The following is a 20,095-nucleotide window of genomic DNA, read 5'->3' as shown; positions in this document are numbered from 1 at the left end:
ATGACAGATAAGAGGCGACTACCATATTAGAGATTTAGCAATGTAACTGATCGTCCAGATTGAAAAAATAATGCCAAATATATGCAGAAAGCATCTAGCTCGGCAACCCTCCATACATTTGCAGATGCCAGTTTTTATGGGCCTCAGGTAGCCCACGTGATGAAAGCCAAAGACAAAGTCCCTGAGCCCTGAAAAAGGGAGAGCAGAGACCATACCTGCGTGTAGCTTAGCAGACTGGACACCTCCCTCTTGGAGAGTCGCGAGCTTGATCTTCGGCCTGTAGAGGAAAACAGCCAGGAGTCTGTTTTGTGGGGGCAGGCACCAGCCTGGGGAACGGCCTTGCTAATAGGGGTTTTTCTCCGTGGCGTGGCCTGGGATCTCCCCTACGCTATTGTCAGCCACAGGGATTTGCTCTCAGTCCCCTCAGTATCGCTCATCTTCTCCACTGATTTTATTCCTAAGACAACAGAGCCCTGGGCCAGGCACGTGACAGGACCCAAAACAACAGTGAAGTTACCAAGAAGGGGAGCCCTCCGATTCCTTCCAGCAGGGTGCTGCCCATCCAGGGACCACTAACTACATTTCCAGGAACAATTCACTGCCTGCTGTGTCAGCCGCTTCTCAAGTGCTCCCATGTAGAGTGTGGCTATTGTGGGGAACAATGCAGAAATAGAACCCTTTCACGCTCGCAGAAGTTCCATGGGATGGCACAGCTGAGAGGACAATGCAGGGCTTTCCAATCCAGCTGGGGCGGGATCCCAAGTGAGCTGGCTGGAGCTGCTCAGGGCAGGGTGGAAAGGAAGCACACTCCAGACCTCCCCCTCCCAACCCCAGCCCAGCTCTGAGTGGGGAGAGGGTCCCACTGCAGAAGGGCTCTCCGAGGGCCCATGCTGAGACCACCCCTGTCATGACTGGCAGAGGACAGGGAACCATCACCCTTGTGTCACGCTCAGAGTCCCAGCTGAGATGAGAGTCCCAAAGGGGAGGCCAAGGGCTGCGGGCAGGCGTGAAGGGCTCGACCCTGCATCCCTCCTTGCTAGAGCTCTCTTCCCTCCCGGGGAATTGTGGTGGAGGTTGTCAGAGACTCTCCCCAAAGCCTCCAGTGGTCTGCAGTGACCGCTCACTGTGTCAGCGCCTGACACCACCCCAGTCCCCACTGCCCAGCCACCTCTGATCTCCGGGGTGCGGATAGCCTCCAGGATTGGGGGCGAGTCGGAGGACTGGTCGCTGCAGGCCCCGTTGACGAGGATCGAGTCTTCCCTCCCGCCGGCGTCCTCCTCTCCATTGAGATGCCTGGTGTCTCCCTTCATGCTTTCCTGTGGGAGAAGTCAGAATGGGTGGGGTGAAAGGGAAGCAGGGACACGAGAGGGGCAGTGTTCCCCCAGACGCCCCGCCATGGGCTCTGTGTTCTCAGGCCAAGGCCCCAGGATGCATTCTTGGGGTGATGCTCTTGCCCAAGTACCCCACCCAGGCTGCCCCCCATAGCCTCCCCCTCACCAAGCTTGGAGGCTCAGGACTTGGTTCCATGTGGACAGGCTGTCCCGAAGGCTCAGACGCCAGCACCCAGGACAGAGTGGGGAGGCCAGGGCTGGGGTCTCAGGCTCAGACTGCTCTGTGCAATTAGCCGGCCCCTTCAAACAATGCCATTTAGGACCTGCCTGTCCCGGCCCGTCTGCCGCCAGCCTCTGTCCCCTCTGGCCCTGGCCCCCTCTCCCTGCTCAGCCTCTGCAGGGGCTCAGGAAGCCAGTGCATTATTTTCCCTCCTGACCCCTTTGTTTGCTCTCTCCCTTCCCCTCAATCTCCAGGTCCTCTTCCCACCCACCCCCTCCTCCCCCACAGAACCGCTTCTCTCCTCTCCATGGCAGCACAAGCCCCGCCTCACCCCATCCTCCAGGGCCCATTGGTCTGCTGGCCTGTCGCTCACTCCTCTCCTCCCTCACCAGCTGGGGCTCAGAGTCCCAAGTTCCCAAGGAGGGAAGGATGGAGGCACAGGCAGAAAGCCTGGGGGCAGTTACCAGGAGGGGGACTCCCCAGATCCATTGTAGCCTCACCCTCACCTCTGGGACTTGGCCTCCCTACTGCTGCCCCTCCTGGTCAGGTAAATCAGCTAACACACAGGGCCAGGGCCACACTGATGGGTTGGCAGGCTATAACCTCTGGGCTGGCCCATTACCTGCAACATTATGGGCACACAGATTTTGCTGGATGCACCAACCTGTATCTCCCCCTAGGGAGACTGGGGAGCTCACCTTCTAGAAAAAGAAAACTGACATCCAGACTAGGTTATTCTCCAAGGTCATATAGCCCATCTAAGAGGTAGGGCCAGGATTAGATAGAGAATGAGTAAAAAACTCCAGGGCATAAATCCCAGCTGAAACCGAGTTTTCCAAGTCACTTGCCTTTGCTTTTTGTTCCACCTTTGATTGGCAAAAATATTATAAAAGCCTAGGCATAAAGAGACCTCCAGGCCCCCAACCCTGAGCCACAAACAGCTCCAGGTCACTCACACCACACCCTTGTGTCCTGGAACCGTGCCTGGGAAAAGCTTCCCCAATAAGCTCCTGCCCATATGCACCGGGCCTCCCTGCCTCTGGGCTCCATCGTGGAGACATACCAGCCCCTGCCAGACAACCCGTGCTAGCCTCGCAGTTTATCTTCTATCTGTCCATCCATCCATCCATCTATCTTAGAGACAGGGTCTCACTTGGTCACCCAGGCTGGAGTGCAGTGGCGTGATCACGGCTCCCTGCAGGCTTCAACTCCCAGGGCTTGAGTGATCCTCCAGCTGGGCCCACAGGTGTGTGCCACCAGGTGTGGCTAATTTTTTGTAGAGACAGAGTCTGGCTATGTTGCCCAGGCTGGCCTCAAACTCCTGGCCTCAAGGGATCCTCCCACCTCAGCATCTCAAACCAGGGTACCTTCTAGAAGCCACACCTTGTATTGCGGGCTCCAAGCTGCACTGGCGCCACTGGCATCGCCCACCAGGGGGCGCCATGAGCTCAGTCTGATGACGCCCAGTGGCGCCTCCAGGCAGAGGTGCAATCTGTGGTGAGAGCTCCCAATTCCAGACTCTGCACCTGCCCATGGCGTGGGGCAACTGGACCTCTGCTGCTACTCCCTGTGTGGCCCAGGAGCCACGCAGGCTACAGTACCATCAACTGAGGGCTGGTTGGAAGAACTGTTGGAAGTGGGAGCTGGCTGGAGAAATCTCCGGCACTAAGCTAGATGTCCTGAAGCAGGATTTTCTTTTTTTTTTTTTTTTTTTTTGAGGCGGAGTCTCCCTCTGTCGCCAGGCTGCAGTGCAGTGGTGCGACCTCCGCCAGGCTGGAATGCAATGGCACGATCTCAGCTCACCTCAGCTCACCGCAACCTCTGCCTCCCAGGTTCAAGCGATTCTCCTGCCTCAGCCTCCTGAGTAGCTGGGATTACAGGCATGCGCCACCACGCCCAGCTGATTTTTGTATTTTTAGTAGAGACCGGTTTCACCATGTTGGCCAGGATGGTCTCGATCTCTTGTCCTCGTGATCTGCCCACCTCAGCCTACCAAAGTGCTGGGATTACAGGCATGAGCCACTGCACCCGGCCTGAAGCAGGATTTTCACAAGACATTTTAACACCCACAAGTCATGCCTAGGTGATTAATATGCATATTAAAGCAGCATTGTTCAGATTATAAACATGTGCGCTGATACACAGCACATAGGCTTTCTGTGCTTCACATGATCCAGGGTGTGTATCAGCACCTGTTAAGGAATTTCCCCTACCAAGGACAAGGGACATGCCCGAATCAGACCAATCAGCTGCTTCTCAGCCCTTTTTCTCCCAAGCCCTGACCCGGAAGAACAGCCTGGCTGACCTATGGCCAGTTCCTATGAGACAAAGCGGCCAGAATCCCAGGAAAGCTGCTGGAGTGTCGGTTCAGAATAATCATTAATTTCAAGCGTTTCACCTCAGGCCAAATCAGTGAACTAAGTAACCTAGTGGGCCTCGCATAGAGTGGGAGGTGGGGCTACCTGGTGTACCTGGTGTCTCCAGGAGGGTCCACCTCCCCAAAGTGCTCTGGGGGGAGGACACACAGGGTTTGTTTGTGGCCAGGAGCTGGTAGCAGACCAGAGGCCTGGAGTGAAGGATGTGACCTCCTTCGCCTTCATCCAGGGCCTGGGGTTCTAATGTGTGCTGGGTTTCGCAGGCAACATTGAACCCCAGTCCTCAGACAGCCCCTAACTGGGTCAACAAGAAGCCAGACAGGAGTCTCACCTCCTAGACAGACCCAGGCTGACAATGATTAACCACCCTGGGCCTTCCCCCAGGGCCTCAGCAGTGCCAACTGGCCACCAGCCTACCCAACGTGTGGGCAGCACACCTTCCAAAACCCATATCTCAACATTCAGGAAAAGCCTCAAGCCCCTAGAACAAGACCTGTGGGTACTGGAGAGACAGTCCAGGAAGAAAACCCACAATAAATGGCACTAGCTACCTGGGTGTCCCCCAGGAGCAACCTGAGCACTTATATATGCTTTCTTCTCATTGCATAATTCAATGTGATTTCATTCAAAATTCCTTCTGTTTTTATCACGACCCTACGTTTGTAGTGAAATTAACTACCCTCATTGCCTTATAGCCACAGCTGTGTAGACAGTGCACACCAACTTCAGAACCTGCACCCATGACTAAAGATGCCCAGCTCAGTTCCTCCCCCACCCCGCTTCAGTCTACACGCAGGCCAAGACAATCTAGCCTTGAGGCATGTGCTGCTGTGTTCTCTCAGCCTGGAAGCCCTCCCCAACTCCCTACACCTCCTGCTTCCTTTCTCAGACCTCAAAACCCACAGCTCAAAATCCAGGAATAAAAGCTTCTCTCCTAGGCCTTTCTTCCCACGTATATAAATATATAAAAATCCCCCCAATAAGGTCATCTTTTTTTCAGTGCTTACTATGTGTCAGGCACTGTTTTGGCTTTACTTATCTTAACTCATTTAACCTTTAAATGTGGTAAGTACTGTTATTCCTGTTTTGCAGATGGAGAAACCGAGACAGAGACTGACATACTACCTCCTTGATCAATATATAGGGAAAGTAAATAACATACAAATTTAATTACATGTTCTTAGAATCAGGACAAGAGAAATTAAATTAGCATCAGGTGTGTACCGGTGGATACAAATCTCCCCCACCTTTTCTATGTATCTCACTGACTTCATGATTCAAGGCTGGCATTTCCAGATAACATGGCCCCCATCACAAGCCAACTGCTTTATCTAATATGACCTATCCAGAGTGGCAGACATGCTGGATTTAGAACTGCATCATCCCACACTGCCACTGTAACATCAAGTAGCTAACAGTTCCCAGGGCCCTACTTACTGTAGGCTGAACACTGTCTACCACCACGGATTTTTTTTTTCTTTTTTTAAGATCAAGTCTCTGTCAGCTGGGCTGGAGTGCAGTGGCGCGATCTCGGCTCACTGCAACCTCCACCTCCCAGGTTCAAGCGATTCTCCTGCCTCAGCCTCCCACGTAGCTGGGATTACAGGCTTGCACCACCATGCCTGGCTAATTTTTGTATTTTTAGTAGAGACGTGGTTTCACCATGTTGGCCAGGCTGGTCTCAAACTCCTGACCTCAGGTGATCTACTCACCTTGGCCTGGGATTACAGGCATAAGCCACCGCACCCAGCCTGTCTGCCACCTCTTTTAACCCCCACCCCATCCTGGCGCAGGTCTTATTATCCCCCTGCCTTCAACAGACTCAGATGAGTTAAGTCACCCAGAGAAGTGGCAGTGCCAAATCTCATGCCCAGGCAATCCAGGGCACGTGCCTGGAATTGCCATAACTGAGACAAGACAGACAAGAATTACAGAAGTTATGAACAATGAATGCATCACCCATCCCAGGGATGAAGGGAGCTTCGTGGCTGGGACATGATATACCAGCTGTGCGTTTCCCTTCACAGGAGGTGGCTGCCTAACCTTGCGATGAGAGGTGAACTCTGACCCTTTCCCAGAGGCTGGGGTCCAGCGTGTGATTCAGGGTGGGCAGCAGTGCTGGGTGGGCCCACCCACAAGCTTCTCCCCGAGGGGCCTTCCTCATCAGTGCAGCAGGGTGCCTGTGCCCCGACTGAACCAGGTCAGATGTACTCAAATGCAATGTGGCAGACAGAGGGGTAGGTGGCACCCCCAATTAGACTCAGAGGAGGCTCAGGGACTCGCCCCAACCCAGCAGTAATGCTGAGAACTGATGTCACTCATTTCCTCCAGGCTGATACCAGCAGCAGAGCTGTTTCAGAGCACTTCGTAAATGTTAATTGCATTAATTAAACCTCACAATGCAGGAAGGGGGGTCACTTTGGTATCTGCCCCAACCCCTGGGGTGCAGTAAAAAATTAAAAACTAAAATCCTACAGTCAGTGGAGAGTATTGATTTAAAGACAAAATAAATAAAAATTCCACCTCCACAGCCTATGTTAGAGAAATCTAGGGCCAGGTGCAGTGGCTCAAGCCTGTAATCCCAGCACTTCGGGAGGCTGAGGCAGGTGGACCACCCGAGGTCAGGAGTTCAAGACCAGCCTGGCCAACATGGTGAAACCCCATCTCTACTAAAAATAAAAAAATTAGGCCAGGCGCGGTGGCTCACACTTGTAATCCCAGCACTTTGGGAGGCCGAAGCGGGTTGATCACTTGAGGCCAGGAGTTCGAGACCTGCCTGACCAACATGGTGTAACCCGGTCTGTACTAAAAATACAAAAAAAAATTAGCCGGTCGTGGTGGTGGGCGCATGTAATCCCAGCTACTTAGGAGGCTGGGCCGGATAATCACTTGAACCCGGGAGGTGGGGGTTGCAGTGAGGTTGAGATCGTGCCACTGTACTCCAGCCTGGGCGACAAGGGGGAGACTCCATCTCAAAATAGAAAAGAAAAAAGATAAGACAAGACAAGACAAGACATGGGAGACCCCAAAAAGACGGGAGGAAGGGAAGGAGCAAGGGTTGAAAAATCACCTACCAGGTACAACGTTCACTCTTTGGGTAATGGATACACCAGAAGCCCAATCCCCACCAGTAAGTAATAAACCCATGCAACGAACAAGCACATGTACTTCTTGAATCTACAAAAAAAAAAAAAAAAAAAAAAAAAAAGGCCAGGTGCGGTGGCTCAGGTCTGTAATCCCAGCACTTTGGGAGGCCGACGTGGGCAGATCACGAGGTCAGGAGCTCGAGACCACCCTGGCTAACATGATGAAACCTCGTCTCTACTAAAAACACAAAAAATTAGCCGGGCATGGTGGTGAGCACCTGTAGTCCCAGCTACTCCGGAGGCTGAGGCAGGAGAATGGTGTGAACCTGGGAGGCAGAGCTTGCAGTGAGCGGAGATTGCGCCACTGCACTCCAGCCTGGGTGACAGAGCGAGACTCCGTCTCAAAAAAAAAAAAAGAAAAAAAAGACACCATAAAACAATGCAGTAAGTAAGCCCAGGGAGGGACACCACACCTAGGTGAAGTAGAGAGCGGGAAGGATCCAGGCAGCAGGGACAGCACATCCAAAGGAAAGGGGGCCAGACTCAGGCTGTCCACACTGGCGGCGGCAGCAGAACACGTGACAGAACACAAGGTCCCAGTACTGTGCTTTTGCTCTGTCTGATAAGGAACTTACCCTAAATTCCAGAAAACATCAGATTTACAGGAAAGCAGTAAAAAAAAAAAAAAAAAAAAAAAAAAAAAAAAACGCTGCCGGGCGCAGTGGCTCATGCCTGTAATCCCACCACTTTAGAAAGCCAAGGCTTGAGCTTGGGCTCAGGAGTTCAACGCCAGCCTGGGCAACACAGCAAGACCTCTTCTCTATTAAAATATTTCTTAAAATTAGCTGAATGTGTTGGCCTGCCCCTGTAGTCCTAGCTACTCGCCTGTAGTCCCTCCGCCTCAGAGGCTGATGGGGAATGATCACCTAAGCCTCGGAGGTTGAGGCTGCAGTAAGCTATCGTCATGCCACTGCACTCTAGGCCCAGTGACAGCACAAGACCCTGTTATAAAAAAAAAAGCCCAATATTTCTCTCAAACCCCAGTTTTATAATCTGTGAAATAAAGTAACCCACCCAATTCACTGGGAAGTTGGTACCAAGGACCCCTACATCGATGACACAGTCATGATACCTGAAGTCACTTATTCTCATGTGCCATCTTGCTACCCACCACAGCAGCACGTCACAAGGCCAATCAAGAAGTATCCACCCCATCACCCTCCACAATTCAGAATGCGTTTGGGGAATTGCTCAGTGCCTCTAGGTCATGAGTACATGTACCACTGTCATCCTACAGTAGAAGCTGGGCCCTTGGCATAGTAAGCAGAATTATCAGAAGAGTGTGTCCATACAAAAAATAAACTGGGCGTGGTGGCACACACCTATAGTCCCAGCTACTCAGGAGGCTGAGGCAGGAGAATCGCTTGAACCCGGGAGGCGGACGTCGCAGTGAGCCACTGCACTCCAGCCTGGGCAACAGTACAGGCTCAGGCTCCCTCTCAAAAAAAAAAAAGCCAGGCACAGTGGCTCACGTCTGTGATCCCAGCACTTTGGGAGGCCGAGGAGGGCGGATTACCTGAGGTCGGGAGTTCAAGACCAGCCTGACCAACATGGAGAAACCCCCTCTCTACTAAAAATACAAAATTAGCCGGGGTGGTGGCACATGCCTGTAATCCCAGCTACTCAGGATCGCGCCATTGCACTCTAGCCTGGGCAACAAGAGCGAAACTCCATCTCAAAAAAAAAAAAAAAAAATGTGTCCAAACAGGGAAAAACCAGACAAGTAGCTATCTGCAGACTGTGCATGACACCAAAATACACTCAGATGTTTGTCAGCGCACTGGAATAAAATCATGTCATTACCTTTTAGATAAGTAACAGGAAAAAAAAAAAACTAGGACCACAAAGATCTGAAAAGATATGACAGTAACTTTAGAGTCTAAACTTTTTGCCCTTTATACAGAAATCACAAGCACCCAGCCCCTTCCCCTATATCCACTTTGAGAACCCCTTGAAGGGTGTGGCAGCCCCAAGGAGTGGTCAATGGTAACTCAGAGAATGAGGGGCAGCATTGGAGCAGAATCCTAGGCACTGCTATGCCCAATTCCTGTGGCCACCTACCCCTTGGCAAAATCAGAGCCAACGGCCCTGTCCCCTCCCAAGGGGGCAAAGGAGGTCAATATTCTGGAAAGAGACCCCCTCAACCTTGGCCCCTCCCTCACAGCATGCTGCACCTGTGGCTTCAACTAAGAACGCCTTAAATCTCAAGTCTACATATCTACACAGTATTTAGTCATCTTAAGCCTAAATACCTACACAGCAGGGATACTGGTTCAGTCTTTGGGATAGTAATCTTCACTGTGTCATCTAAAATGCCTAATGTCTATATCCTGTTACACAGGATTCTACTGCTCAGAAACCACCCAGTTCAAAGCTCTCGCCAAGGCCTCTGTGCAAGGGGGTTGCTGCAGTCCCATTTGTCATAGCAAACACTGCAATCAAATCACAGTCAAGAGGACTGGTTGACTAAATTACCTGCTTCCACAATAGGGGGCAAAGAGTGCAGTACTTATTGTTAGACAAAGTTATGTAAAGTGAAAACAAGAAACCTGCATAATACAACATCAATTATTAATGTTTAAGCCATTTCTCTCCAGCATTTCTTCTCTAACTATAAAAATTCATACTCAGAAGGAAGGTTTGGGGGGTACCTACCTTAAGCCCATGTAACTTTTACAATCAGACTCGCCTGTCTAAGAAACATTTATTTGAATTAGGCCACTCAGGTTTAATCAACATAATTATTTGATTATTTGTATATGGTATGAGGTAGGGACCTAATATTATTCCCCGTAAGTAAAGCCAGACACCTATGAATACATCCCAACTCTATCTCTTATTTGAACTTCCCATATATATGTAATATGTTTTGAGGCTCAGTTTTGTTTGGTATTTATCCTTTACCACTCCTTTTTTTTTGAGATGGGGTCTTGCTCTGTTGCCCAGGCTGGAGTGCAATGGCATGATCTCGGGTCACTGTAACCCCTCCACCTCCTGGATTCAAGAGATTCTCCTGCCTCAGCTTCCTTGGGATTACAGGCGCATGCTACCACGCCCGGCTAATTTTTGTATTTTTAGTAGAGATAGGGTTTCAGTATGCTGGCCAGGCTGATCTCGAACTCCTGACCTCAGGCGATCCGCCCACCTCGGCCTCCTAAAGTGCTGGGATTACAGGCGTGAGCCACTGCACCCAGCCATTGCCACTACTTTTAATCACTACAACTGCTAGAGCAAGCCTGCAAGCCTTATTGAAAAGTTCATTTTCTCCCTTTAGTTTGTGGTCTCTCATTTCCTGTTCTCTTCTGCTCTCTAGATTTCTTTAAGGGAGCTTAGTTCTTCTACCAACAGATAAAGGCACAGCATTTTCAGTTGTTTCAACATGGATAGTCTTTCAAATAAATTATTTCTATCATAACCAGAAAATATGTCCTTGCACACTATGTATTGAAAAGGTAAAAATCACAACACAAAGAAAAGCTAGAAATGTTACATTCACAGCAAAAAAAAAAAAAGATGCCAGGGACAGTGGCTCATGCCTGTAACCCCAGCAATGTGGGAGGCCTAGGCAGGAGGATTGCTTGAGCCCAGGAGTTCATCAGCCTGGGCAACAAAGTGAAACCCCAACACTACAAAAAAAAAAATTTAGGCCGGGCGCGGTGGCTCATGCCTGTAATCCCAGCACTTTGGGAGGCTGAGGCAGGCGGATCACCTGAGGTCAGGAGTTCGAGACCAGCCTGACCAACAACGGAGAAACCCCATTTCCACTAAAAATACAAAATTAGCCAGGCATAGTGGCACATGCCTGTAATCCCAGCTACTCGGGAGGCTGAGGCAAGAGAATCACTTGAACCCGGGAGGCGGAGGTTGTGGTGAACCAAGATCATGCCATTGCACTCCAGCCTGGGCAAAGAGCGAAACTCTGTCTCAAAAGAAAAAAAAAAATGTAAGGCGGAGCATGGTGGCTCAAGCCTATAATTCCAGCACTTTGGGAGGCCAAGGTGGGCAGCTCACCTGAGGCCGGGAGTTCGAGACCAGCCTGATCAACATGGAGAAACCCCATCTCTACTAAAACAACAACAAACAAACAAACAAAAATTAGCTGGGGGTGGTGGCACATGCCTGTAATCCCAGCTACTTGGGAGGCTGAGGCAGGAGAATCGCTTGAACCTGGGAGGCAGAGGTTGCGGTGAGCTGAGATCACACCATTGCATTCCAGCCTAGGCAACAAGAGTGAAAAACTCTGTCTCAGAAAAAAAACAAAAAAAAAAATTACAAAAACTAGCCTGATGAGGTGGCGGGCACCTGTAATTCCAGCTACTCAGGAGGCTGATGCAGAAGAATCGTTTGAACCCAGGAGGTGGAGGTTGCAGTGAGCTGAGATCATGCCATTGCACTCTAGCCTGAGTGACAGAGCAAGACCCTGTCTCAAAAATAATTTTTTTTAAAATTAACTGAGCATAGTGGTGCACAAGTGCCTGTAGTCGAAGCTACAGTGGGGGCTGCAGTGGGAGGACCGCTGGAGCATTGGAGTTGAGGCTACAGTGAGCTGTGATTGTAGTACTGAACTCCAGAGACCTGTCTCAAAAAAATTTTAAAAAAGTAAGAAATAACTGCTAGTACGTGTCATAACACAAATAAATCTCAAATATCTCACAATAAGTAAAAGAACCCAGACTCAAAGGGCTATATAATGTATGGTTCCTGCTTGAATTCAGGAGGTGGAAGTTGCAATGTGCCAAATCGTGCCACTGCACTCCAGCCTGGGCAACAGAGTGAGATGCTGTCTCAAAAATAATAATAATGTATGATTCCATTTATATGACATTCTGGAAAAAGCAGTACTGCAGGGACAGAAAACAAATCTCGAGAAGGAAAACAGAAATGTCAAAATTAAGGCCTGCAGATAAGGGAACTGCATATATACAAATGGCTTTAAAAGAAGCCCATGATCTCACATAAAAACCACTTTTCAAAAACTGTCCACAATTACCTAGTGGGGGCTCAGATCTGCCCGCCTCAACGGTCAAGAAGCATGCCTGCAAAACAGTCAGCTGCACCCACAGAGAGCACCAAAGCATCTTAACCCAGCGCATCTTGTGTGTCCTGCCAGTTCTGTGGATTCAGCCATGTGCTGGCAGAGATTTTGGAAAGAAATTTGCAACAGTGGGCCCGGCATGGTGGCTCACGCCTGTAATCCCAGGACTTTGGGAGGCCGAGGCGGGCAGATCACGAGGTCAGGAGATCAAGACCATCCTGGCGAACATGATGAAACCCTGTCTCTACTAAAAATACAAAAAATTAGCCGGGCGTGGTGGCGGGCGCCTGTAGTCCCAGCTACTCGGGAGGCTGAGGCAGGAGAATGGCGTGAACCCGGGAGGCAGAGCTTGCAGTGAGCCGAGATCTCGCCACTGCACTCCAGCCTGGGCGACAGAGCGAGACTCCGTCTCAAAAAATAAAAAAAATTTGCAACAGTGTTTTAATGCAGTTCTACTCCTTGCTAGTTTTGTGGTTGTAGTAACAATCATATTTAGTACTGAGCAATTCCCCTAATTCAGCATCCTGCTTACAGCTCAGCATGTAACATCCTAGGGCAACATGAGGACACAGGTGAGGTTTACAAATTCACCCAAGGACTTGGGAAAGCCAGTGCCTAAGCTTGAGGCTCTTCCTCCAGTGCCATTGTCAGGGTAGGGCTTCCTTACCCATGGTGCCAAACAACTCCCAGAGTCAGAGAAAATGGCTTGCCTGGAATATAATGAACACTTAAGTCTTCATCACAACCATCTTTTCACAAAAAAAGCGGGGGCCTGTAGCTGGCTCAGTGGGACCCTAGTTAGTGCCTCCCCATTCCCATCTCCAGAGCCTCCTGTATCCATTCAGATATGAGTTCTACTAGGCTTCAGGAACCATGATAGTAATTAGGAATCAAAGGCAGGCAAGGGACCAGGCATGGTGGCTCACACCTGTAATCCCAGCACTTTGGGATTACACTTGAGCCTAGGAATTTGAGACCAGCCTGGGCAACATAGCGAGAGCCTATCTCTATAAAAAATTTTAAAATTAGCCAGGCACAGAGGCTCATGCCTGTAATCCCAGCACTTTGGGAGGCCGAGGCGGGTGGATCACCTGAGGTGGGGAATTCGAGACCAGCCTGACCAACATGGAGAAACACCATCTCTACTAAAAATACAAAATTAGCCGGGAATGGTGGTGCATGCCTGTAATCCCAGCTACGCAGGAGGCTGAGTCAGGAGAATTGCTTGAACCCGGGAAGCGGGGGTTGTGGTGAGCCGAGATCCCGCCATTGCACTCCAGCCTGGGCGACAAGAGCGAAACTCCATCTCCAAAAAAAAAAAAAAAAATTAAAATTAGCCAAGACTGGTGGCTCTCACCTGTAGTCCTAGCTACTCAGGAGGTGACTGAGGTGAGAGGATCGCTTGACCCAGGAGTTCAAGGCTGCAGTAAGCTGTGATCACACCACTGCACTCCAGCCTAAGCAACAGAGTGAGCCATGTTTTCATGCTGCCAGGGCCCATCACTGTACCGGCTGCAGCGAACGCCCTACAAAGGCATCAGCACTTCTGCAGGAGCTGGGGCCCAGTGGCAGCCTGGGTTCCAGCCCCAGCTCTGGCCCCAGAACACACACATACAACAGGACATAAATGCTGCTGGAATCCAGAAAAGCCTACTAAGAGAGAGGCCTTCTTCCAAAGGAAGAGTTAGACCCTTGAATCCCAAGTCCCCTCCCTAAGCCTGCTGCTCTGGAGACAACCACTCTTCTTCAGACATGCAGGCTGAGGCTCTGGACAAGAACACGAGACAGCTGGGCGCACAGGCTCACACCTGTAGCCCCAGCACTTTCAGAGACTGAGGCAGGATTGCTTGAGCCGAGGAGTTTGAGACCAGCTGGGGCCACATAGTGAGACTTTAATGTTTCTACAAACAATTTTAAAAATTAGATGGGCGTGGTGGCACGTGACTAAGGTCCCAGCTACTTTGGAGACTGAAGTGGGAGGATACTGGAATGAGCCCAGGAGTTCAAGGCTGCAGTGAGCTATGATCGCACCACTGCACTCCAGCCTGGGTGACAATGCGAGACTTGTCTCAAAAGAAATAATTAAAAAAAAAAAAAAACACACACAAGAGCTTAAAGACTGGGACAAGTGGAGGAACAGATACCAGACTGAGACCTCGCCAGTCTCCTGGCCCTGTAGCCAGACCTCCAGGGCAAGGTACTGGAAAATTGAGTATCCCTTAATATTGGCGGGAACATGAGGGAACACTAAACCCTACAATATTCTCAGGCAGATAAATGATGTTGTATCCATAAAACAAGACAAGGACGCCATTAAAAATTGAATTTGGGCCAGGCACGGTGGCTCACACCTGTAATCCCAGCAGTTTGGGAGGGAGGCTGAGGTGGGCAGATCGCCTGAGGTTGGGAGTTCGAGACCAGCCTGACCAACATGGAGAAACCCCATCTCTACTAAAAAAAATACAGAATTAGCCGGGCATGCACCACCACGCCCATAGTCCCAGGTACTCAGGAGGCTGACGCAGGAGAATCACTTGAACTCGGGAAGCGGAGGTTGCAGTGAGCTGAGATCACGCCATTGCACTCCAACCTGGGCAACAAGAGCGAAACTCGGTCTCAAAAAATAAAAATAATAAAAAAAAAATTGAATTTGGGTGTGTTGGCTCATGTCTATAATCCCAGCACTTTGGGAGGATAAGGAGGATAGATTGCTTGAGCCCAGGAGACTAGCTTGGGCAATGAGGTGAAACCCCATCTTTACAAAACAAAAATTGGCCAGGCATGGTGGTGCATGCCTGTAGTCTCAGCTACTCGGGAGGTTGAGGCATGAGAATTGCTTGAACCCGGGAGGCAGAGGTTGCAGTGAGCAACCGCCACTGCGCTCCAACTTGGGCAACAGAGCGAGACTGTCTCAAAATATAAATAAATAAGTAAATAAAAAATAAACTAGAGCAGAGGTCATACCTATACTATTTTGTTTGAATGAATGAAAAAATCTGAGTGAAAAGTGAATAGAGGCCATGTGTGGTAGCTCACACCTGTAATCCCAAGCCTTTGGAAGGCTGAGGCAGAAGGATCGTTGGACCCAGGCTTTCAAGGTTAGCCTCGGCAACACAGCAAGACCTTGTCCTTATAAAAAAAAAAAATTTAAGCATATCTATATCTACGTAGATATATACACATAGAGACAGGGTCTCGCTCTGTCGCCCAGGCTGGAGAACAGTGGCAGGATCTCAGCTCACTGCAACCTCCACCTCCTAGGTTCAAGCAATTCTCCTGCCTCAGCCTCTGAGTAGCACGGATTACAGGCATGCGCAAACACGCCTGGCTACTTTTTGTATTTTTTGTAGAGTCACGGTTTTATCACGTTGGCCAGGCTAGTCTTGAACTCCTGGCCTTAAGTGATCCTCCAGCCTCAGTCTCCCATGTGCTGGGATTATGGGTGTGAGGCAGCACCCATATAAAAGCATGGCCAGGCACAGTGGCTCACGCCTGTAATCCCAGCACTTTGGGAGGCCGAGGCGGGTGGATCAGGAGGTCAGGAGATCGAGACCATCCTGGCGAACACGGTGAAACCCCATCTCTACTAAAAATACAAAAAAAATTAGCCAGGCATGGTGGCCGGCGCCTGTAGTCCCAGCTACTTGGGAGGCTGAGGCAGGAGAATGGCATGAACCCGAGGGGCGGAGCTTGCAGTGAGCGGAGATCGCGCCACTGCACTCCAGCCTGGGAGGCAGAGCGAGACTCCGTCTCAAAAAAAAAAAAAAAAAAATTTTTTTAAAAATTAATAAATAAATAAAAAGCAGCCGGGTGTAACAGCCACGCCTACAATCCTAACACTTTGGGAAGCCGAAGCGGGTGAATCACTTGAGGTCAGGAGTTTGAGACCGGCCTTGCCAACATGATGAAACCCCGTCTCAACTAAAAATACAAAAATTAGCCAGGCATGGTGGTGTGCGCATGTAATCCCAGCTACTCGGAAGGTTGAGGCAGGAGAATTGCTTGAACCCGGGAGGCAGAGGTTGCAGTGAGCTGAGATCACACCACTGCACTCCAGCCTGGGTGACAAAGCAAAACTGTCTCAAAAAAAAAAAAAAAAAAAAAAGAAAAAAAGAGAAAGAAAATGCTCACCACCAAGACGTAATAGTACCTGTATCTTCCAGATCCTCAGTTCTATCACCTGTAAAAGGGTCCCAGTGAGAACATGAGCCCCCCAATAAAGGGGAGACATGTCTGCTCAGTCTCTTTTTACAAGAGTGGCCTGCACATGAAATGAATTCCATACTTCACCAGCCCTGGTCCTCCGTGAAACTGGAAATCATCCTGAAAATTCATGATTTAAAAGAAAAAACTCCACTGAATTAGTAGTATGTGCCTGGGCTAAGGACTGGTGTGTGGGGAAGAGCGCACAACCTCATACCTCTGAAAAGTTTCACATTTAGCTGAAACTGGAAAAGGCGTCTGAGCCTGGAGGTGAGGCAGCCGGCATAAGAGCTGGTCTAGGAAAAGGAATCCCAAGGTAAGTTTTCCTTGAAGAACTTGCCCAAGCCCCCACTGGCAGCAGGTCCATGGGGCTGCAATAATGAGGGGCGACAGGCGCCTCTGGATCACAGGCCCCACGTGGCTGGAGGAAGGGAAGGAAGCAGCCTCTCAACCCCACCTCCCTTGCTCCTCCCTTAGACCCCTGCAGCTCCCAGCTACCGTCTTCCCCTCCCCCCATCCTTTGCAAGGGGTGGGGGTTATGTCTACGACTTTAAGAGCAGGATGCCACTGGCCCCAGTCCTTGTCCCTTTGTCTCAGCACTCTCCACCCCAATGGGAAAAGGTAAAGGATCTCACTTAGTTCTGCAATTACACCTTTGCAGTAGGCCCCCATGCGTGGCCGGGAGGGCTTTAAAAACGGCCCCAACCCTTATAAAACAAAACCAAGACTCCGTTCGAAAGGGAACAAAGGCGGTTCTTCCTGCCAACTCCCTAATCGTGGACAATGATTGAGAAAAGCTTTCATAGCTGCCTTCGTGAAGGCAGGAAAAGGAGAGGCTGGCAGGGGTGCCTCCCTCCATCCCCAAATCTCAGGAATGGCCACCCTAAAATGAGGGGCTATTCGTTATTAAGTACGGACATCAACACTCACCATGTGCTGACCCTACACAGGCACTATCCCACTGCCTCTTTACCCAGGCCCAATGTGGTAGAGGCTATCACGCCTAAACATCTGAGGAAGATCAAGGGCTGAAGAGGTTAATTCACGCATAAGACTGGTTTCATCCTTACACAACCCTATTAGTAGGACTATTGCTAATTCACAGATGTAATAATTAAGGCACGGAGAGCAATGAACTTGGCGAGACAGGGTTTAAACACATGATAAAGAACTAAGAACTATGCTTCCTTAAGGAAGGAAGCTTGCTTAGCCCGTGTGCTAGCTAGTGATTCCAACAATGGCAAACACGTATTGAGTGCTAACTGTATACCAACCCTATAAACTAAGTACCATCATCTCAACTCTGGAAAAATCAAGTCCGCACCTGGCGTTTCCAAGGTGGGTGAACAAGAAGCCCCAGCAGGCCTGGTAGAGGAGATAACAGCTGTCTCCCAAAAACTGCCACCCGTCCGCCACAACCCACCGCATCCAGAACTCAGGAGGCAACTCAAAGTTCATACTCTGTCCTTAATTCCCTTTAATTCGAACACTTCCCAGCTTCGGGGAGGGTGGAAACACGGGGGCCCAGCGAGCCTCTCTCCTAGACCAGGGGAGGAAAAGGGAGCAGGGAAAGCTGGAGGCGTGGGCAAGAACTGGGCTCGGAACTCCATCCACAGGTGAGATCCTCCAGCGGGGAGCCTGGGCCCAAGGGCAGCACAGTCTTACAACTTGTTAGGTCTTTCTCCGCTTCCACTTTCTCCCCGATGAAGTGGGGCTCAATACACCCTCCCCATGCAACCACGAGCCAGGAAGCTTATCTTCCAGGAGCTGGTGCTAGAGGTTTTGTGGCCTTAGTGTGCGAGTCTGGGAAGTGGGGCCAGCCGCACATGGGAGTTAGGCTAAGAATGGAAAGTAAGACCCCAGGGTAGGCGGCGTGGCCGGGACAGGGAGGCGCCGCCCCTCCGGCCGGCTCCTCCCGGGCCAGGTGTGCGCAGGCAGAGGGCAGCCCCGCTGCGCCCCGCGCTTGGTGGCTCAGCTCGGGAGCACCCCGGGAGGTCGCCCTCTGCCTCACGCCCTCCACGCGCGCACACCCCAGCCCGCGCGAGTCTAAGCTCACACTCACGAGCTCTTTCCTAAAGCTGGGACTGGGGGAAGGGACAGCGCCTCGCCTGAAGACCCCACATCCCAGTTGCAAGGGGCGGACGCCCACCTGCATGGCAGAAACCCCTCCTCACCTCCTCCGCCCCTTAACTTTTCCCAAGGCAGAGGCCAGGTAATTACACCCCCTGCCCATGAGCAAAGCCCCTGTTCATGCTCTCGACGGGCACCTCCTCCCCCTCGAGTCTGGACCCCGGGAAGCCAGCCCGTCCCCCTCCCTGAGAGCAAGCTTCTCTCCTCTTCGGGCTCCTAGAGGCAGCAGACGCGTCCCTTCCTCTCGTATCTCCGGTCCCCGTCAGACGTATGTCCCCCGCGTCCCACCCGCTGTCACCGTTCCACCCCAAATAGGGTCCGTGGACGTTTCTTCACCCCCCAAACCCAGCCGGGTCTCCAGCCCGGCGGGAGCCCCTCCTCGGGAGGTCCCTGGAGAGGGTCTCTCCCCGGCAGCTTCGGGAGCCCCCGCCGTCCCCTCCCCTAGCAGCCCTCGAAGCAGCTGGCGGCCGAGCCTCCCCGGGGCCCCGGGGCGCTCACCTGCCGCAGGGCTGGCTCGGGCGCGGCTGGGCGGCGGAGCCGCGGGTCGGGGCTGGCTGGCGGGAGGCCGGCTGGCGGCCGTGCAGGGCGCTGGGCTCGCGAATCTCCGGCGCCGATCGCCGAGCTAGGTTTACTTGGGCCACTTAACCCCAGCGCTGCCGGCCGGGCAGCGTTGCCGCCCGCTCGCCCGACCGCCAGGGAGCCGGTCCCGTCCGTCGGGGGGCGCTCGGAGCGTCCACGCGGGCTGCGGCCGCGGAGCCGGGAGCAGCTGCTGCGAGGAAGCGACGCGGGCCGGACGGGGCAGCGGGAGTGGGTGGGGAGGGGGCGGTGCCGACTCCCCTTGTAGCCCCGGCCCGGCTCTCGCCCCGCCCCCGCCCGGGTGCGCCCCCGCCGCAGCCACTCAGATCCCCGCCCGGGCGCGGGGGGAACGGGGGGGCGGGGACGAGGGAAATTTGAAATCGCTCGGAGCCTCCCCTCCGCCCCTCTCCGCGGGCTCCGCCCCCTGGCCCCCTGCCCTCCCAACCCCGGGCCAGTGAAATCACCCTGGGGGATCAGAAGCCCTAAGCGGGAGGGGTGGGGTCAGACGTCCAAAACCAGACTCCTTCTGGGGCCCTTTTTCCCGGGCTCCTTTCAACCCGAACGGAGACACACACAGGCCTGGAGGCGGGGGCTCAGAGAGGGCAGGGCCCCCACTGTAGTCACCCAGCACCAGAGTCTCCGCTTTAACCCCCACCTCCAGCCGCGGTGCCACCGGGGCGCCGCGGTGCCCCTGCCTGTCATCCTGCTTTGGACCCTCTGCCTCGCCCTTCCTCCCTTCCTTCCACCCAGCCCGGCCTTTGTCAGCCATCTTGAAGGGAGGGGAGGGCAGGGGAGGGGAAAGAAGACCAGCGGGTCTCTGGCTACCTGGGTTCCAGACCCTGCAGGCATGGACGGACTGAGGGAGAAGCCGCCCTCAGCAGGTCTCCCCACCTCTGCCCTGGGATGACCATTGAACCACTGGAAAACAGCACTTCCTAAAATTTATCTGACCTGGGACTTACATATTTGCTTGTTTACCTGCTTGTGGTCTGTCTCCACGCAGTAAACTAAGAACAGGATCTCAGTAGATGCTCAATAAATATGTGTTGAATGAATGAATGATTTATATCGCCTGTAAG

The 20,095-nt window shown here is 52.0% G+C and overlaps 1 protein-coding gene across 14 annotated transcripts in view; it reads right to left on the bottom strand.

The window, feature by feature from the left end:
* The window catches only part of DNMT3B (DNA methyltransferase 3 beta), a 47,058-nt gene extending 27,760 nt beyond the window's left edge, over nt 1–19,298 (bottom strand). For 11 of the 14 annotated variants that reach the window (XM_004061985.5, XM_019017445.4, XM_063702484.1 and 8 more), the window contains exons 1-3: nt 18,939–19,267; nt 1,169–1,316; nt 216–277 (exon numbers count right to left, since the gene is read on the bottom strand). In XM_004061985.5, the coding sequence (XP_004062033.1) occupies nt 216–277; nt 1,169–1,310 (204 nt within the window). In that variant the 5' untranslated portion in view covers nt 1,311–1,316; nt 18,939–19,267. Of the gene's footprint in view, nt 1–215; nt 278–1,168; nt 1,317–18,938 lie in introns of all 14 variants that reach the window. The other 3 variants (XM_063702486.1, XM_063702482.1, XM_063702479.1) reach the window with 3 other exon arrangements.
* Between the last annotated feature and the right edge of the window lie 797 nt (nt 19,299–20,095).

The sequence above is a fragment of the Gorilla gorilla genome, chromosome 21 (genome assembly GCF_029281585.2).
Source record: "Gorilla gorilla gorilla isolate KB3781 chromosome 21, NHGRI_mGorGor1-v2.1_pri, whole genome shotgun sequence".
Lineage (NCBI taxonomy): Eukaryota > Metazoa > Chordata > Mammalia > Primates > Hominidae > Gorilla > Gorilla gorilla.
Note: the sequence above shows the minus strand (reverse complement) of the source record. Positions and strands in the feature narration are given on the sequence as shown.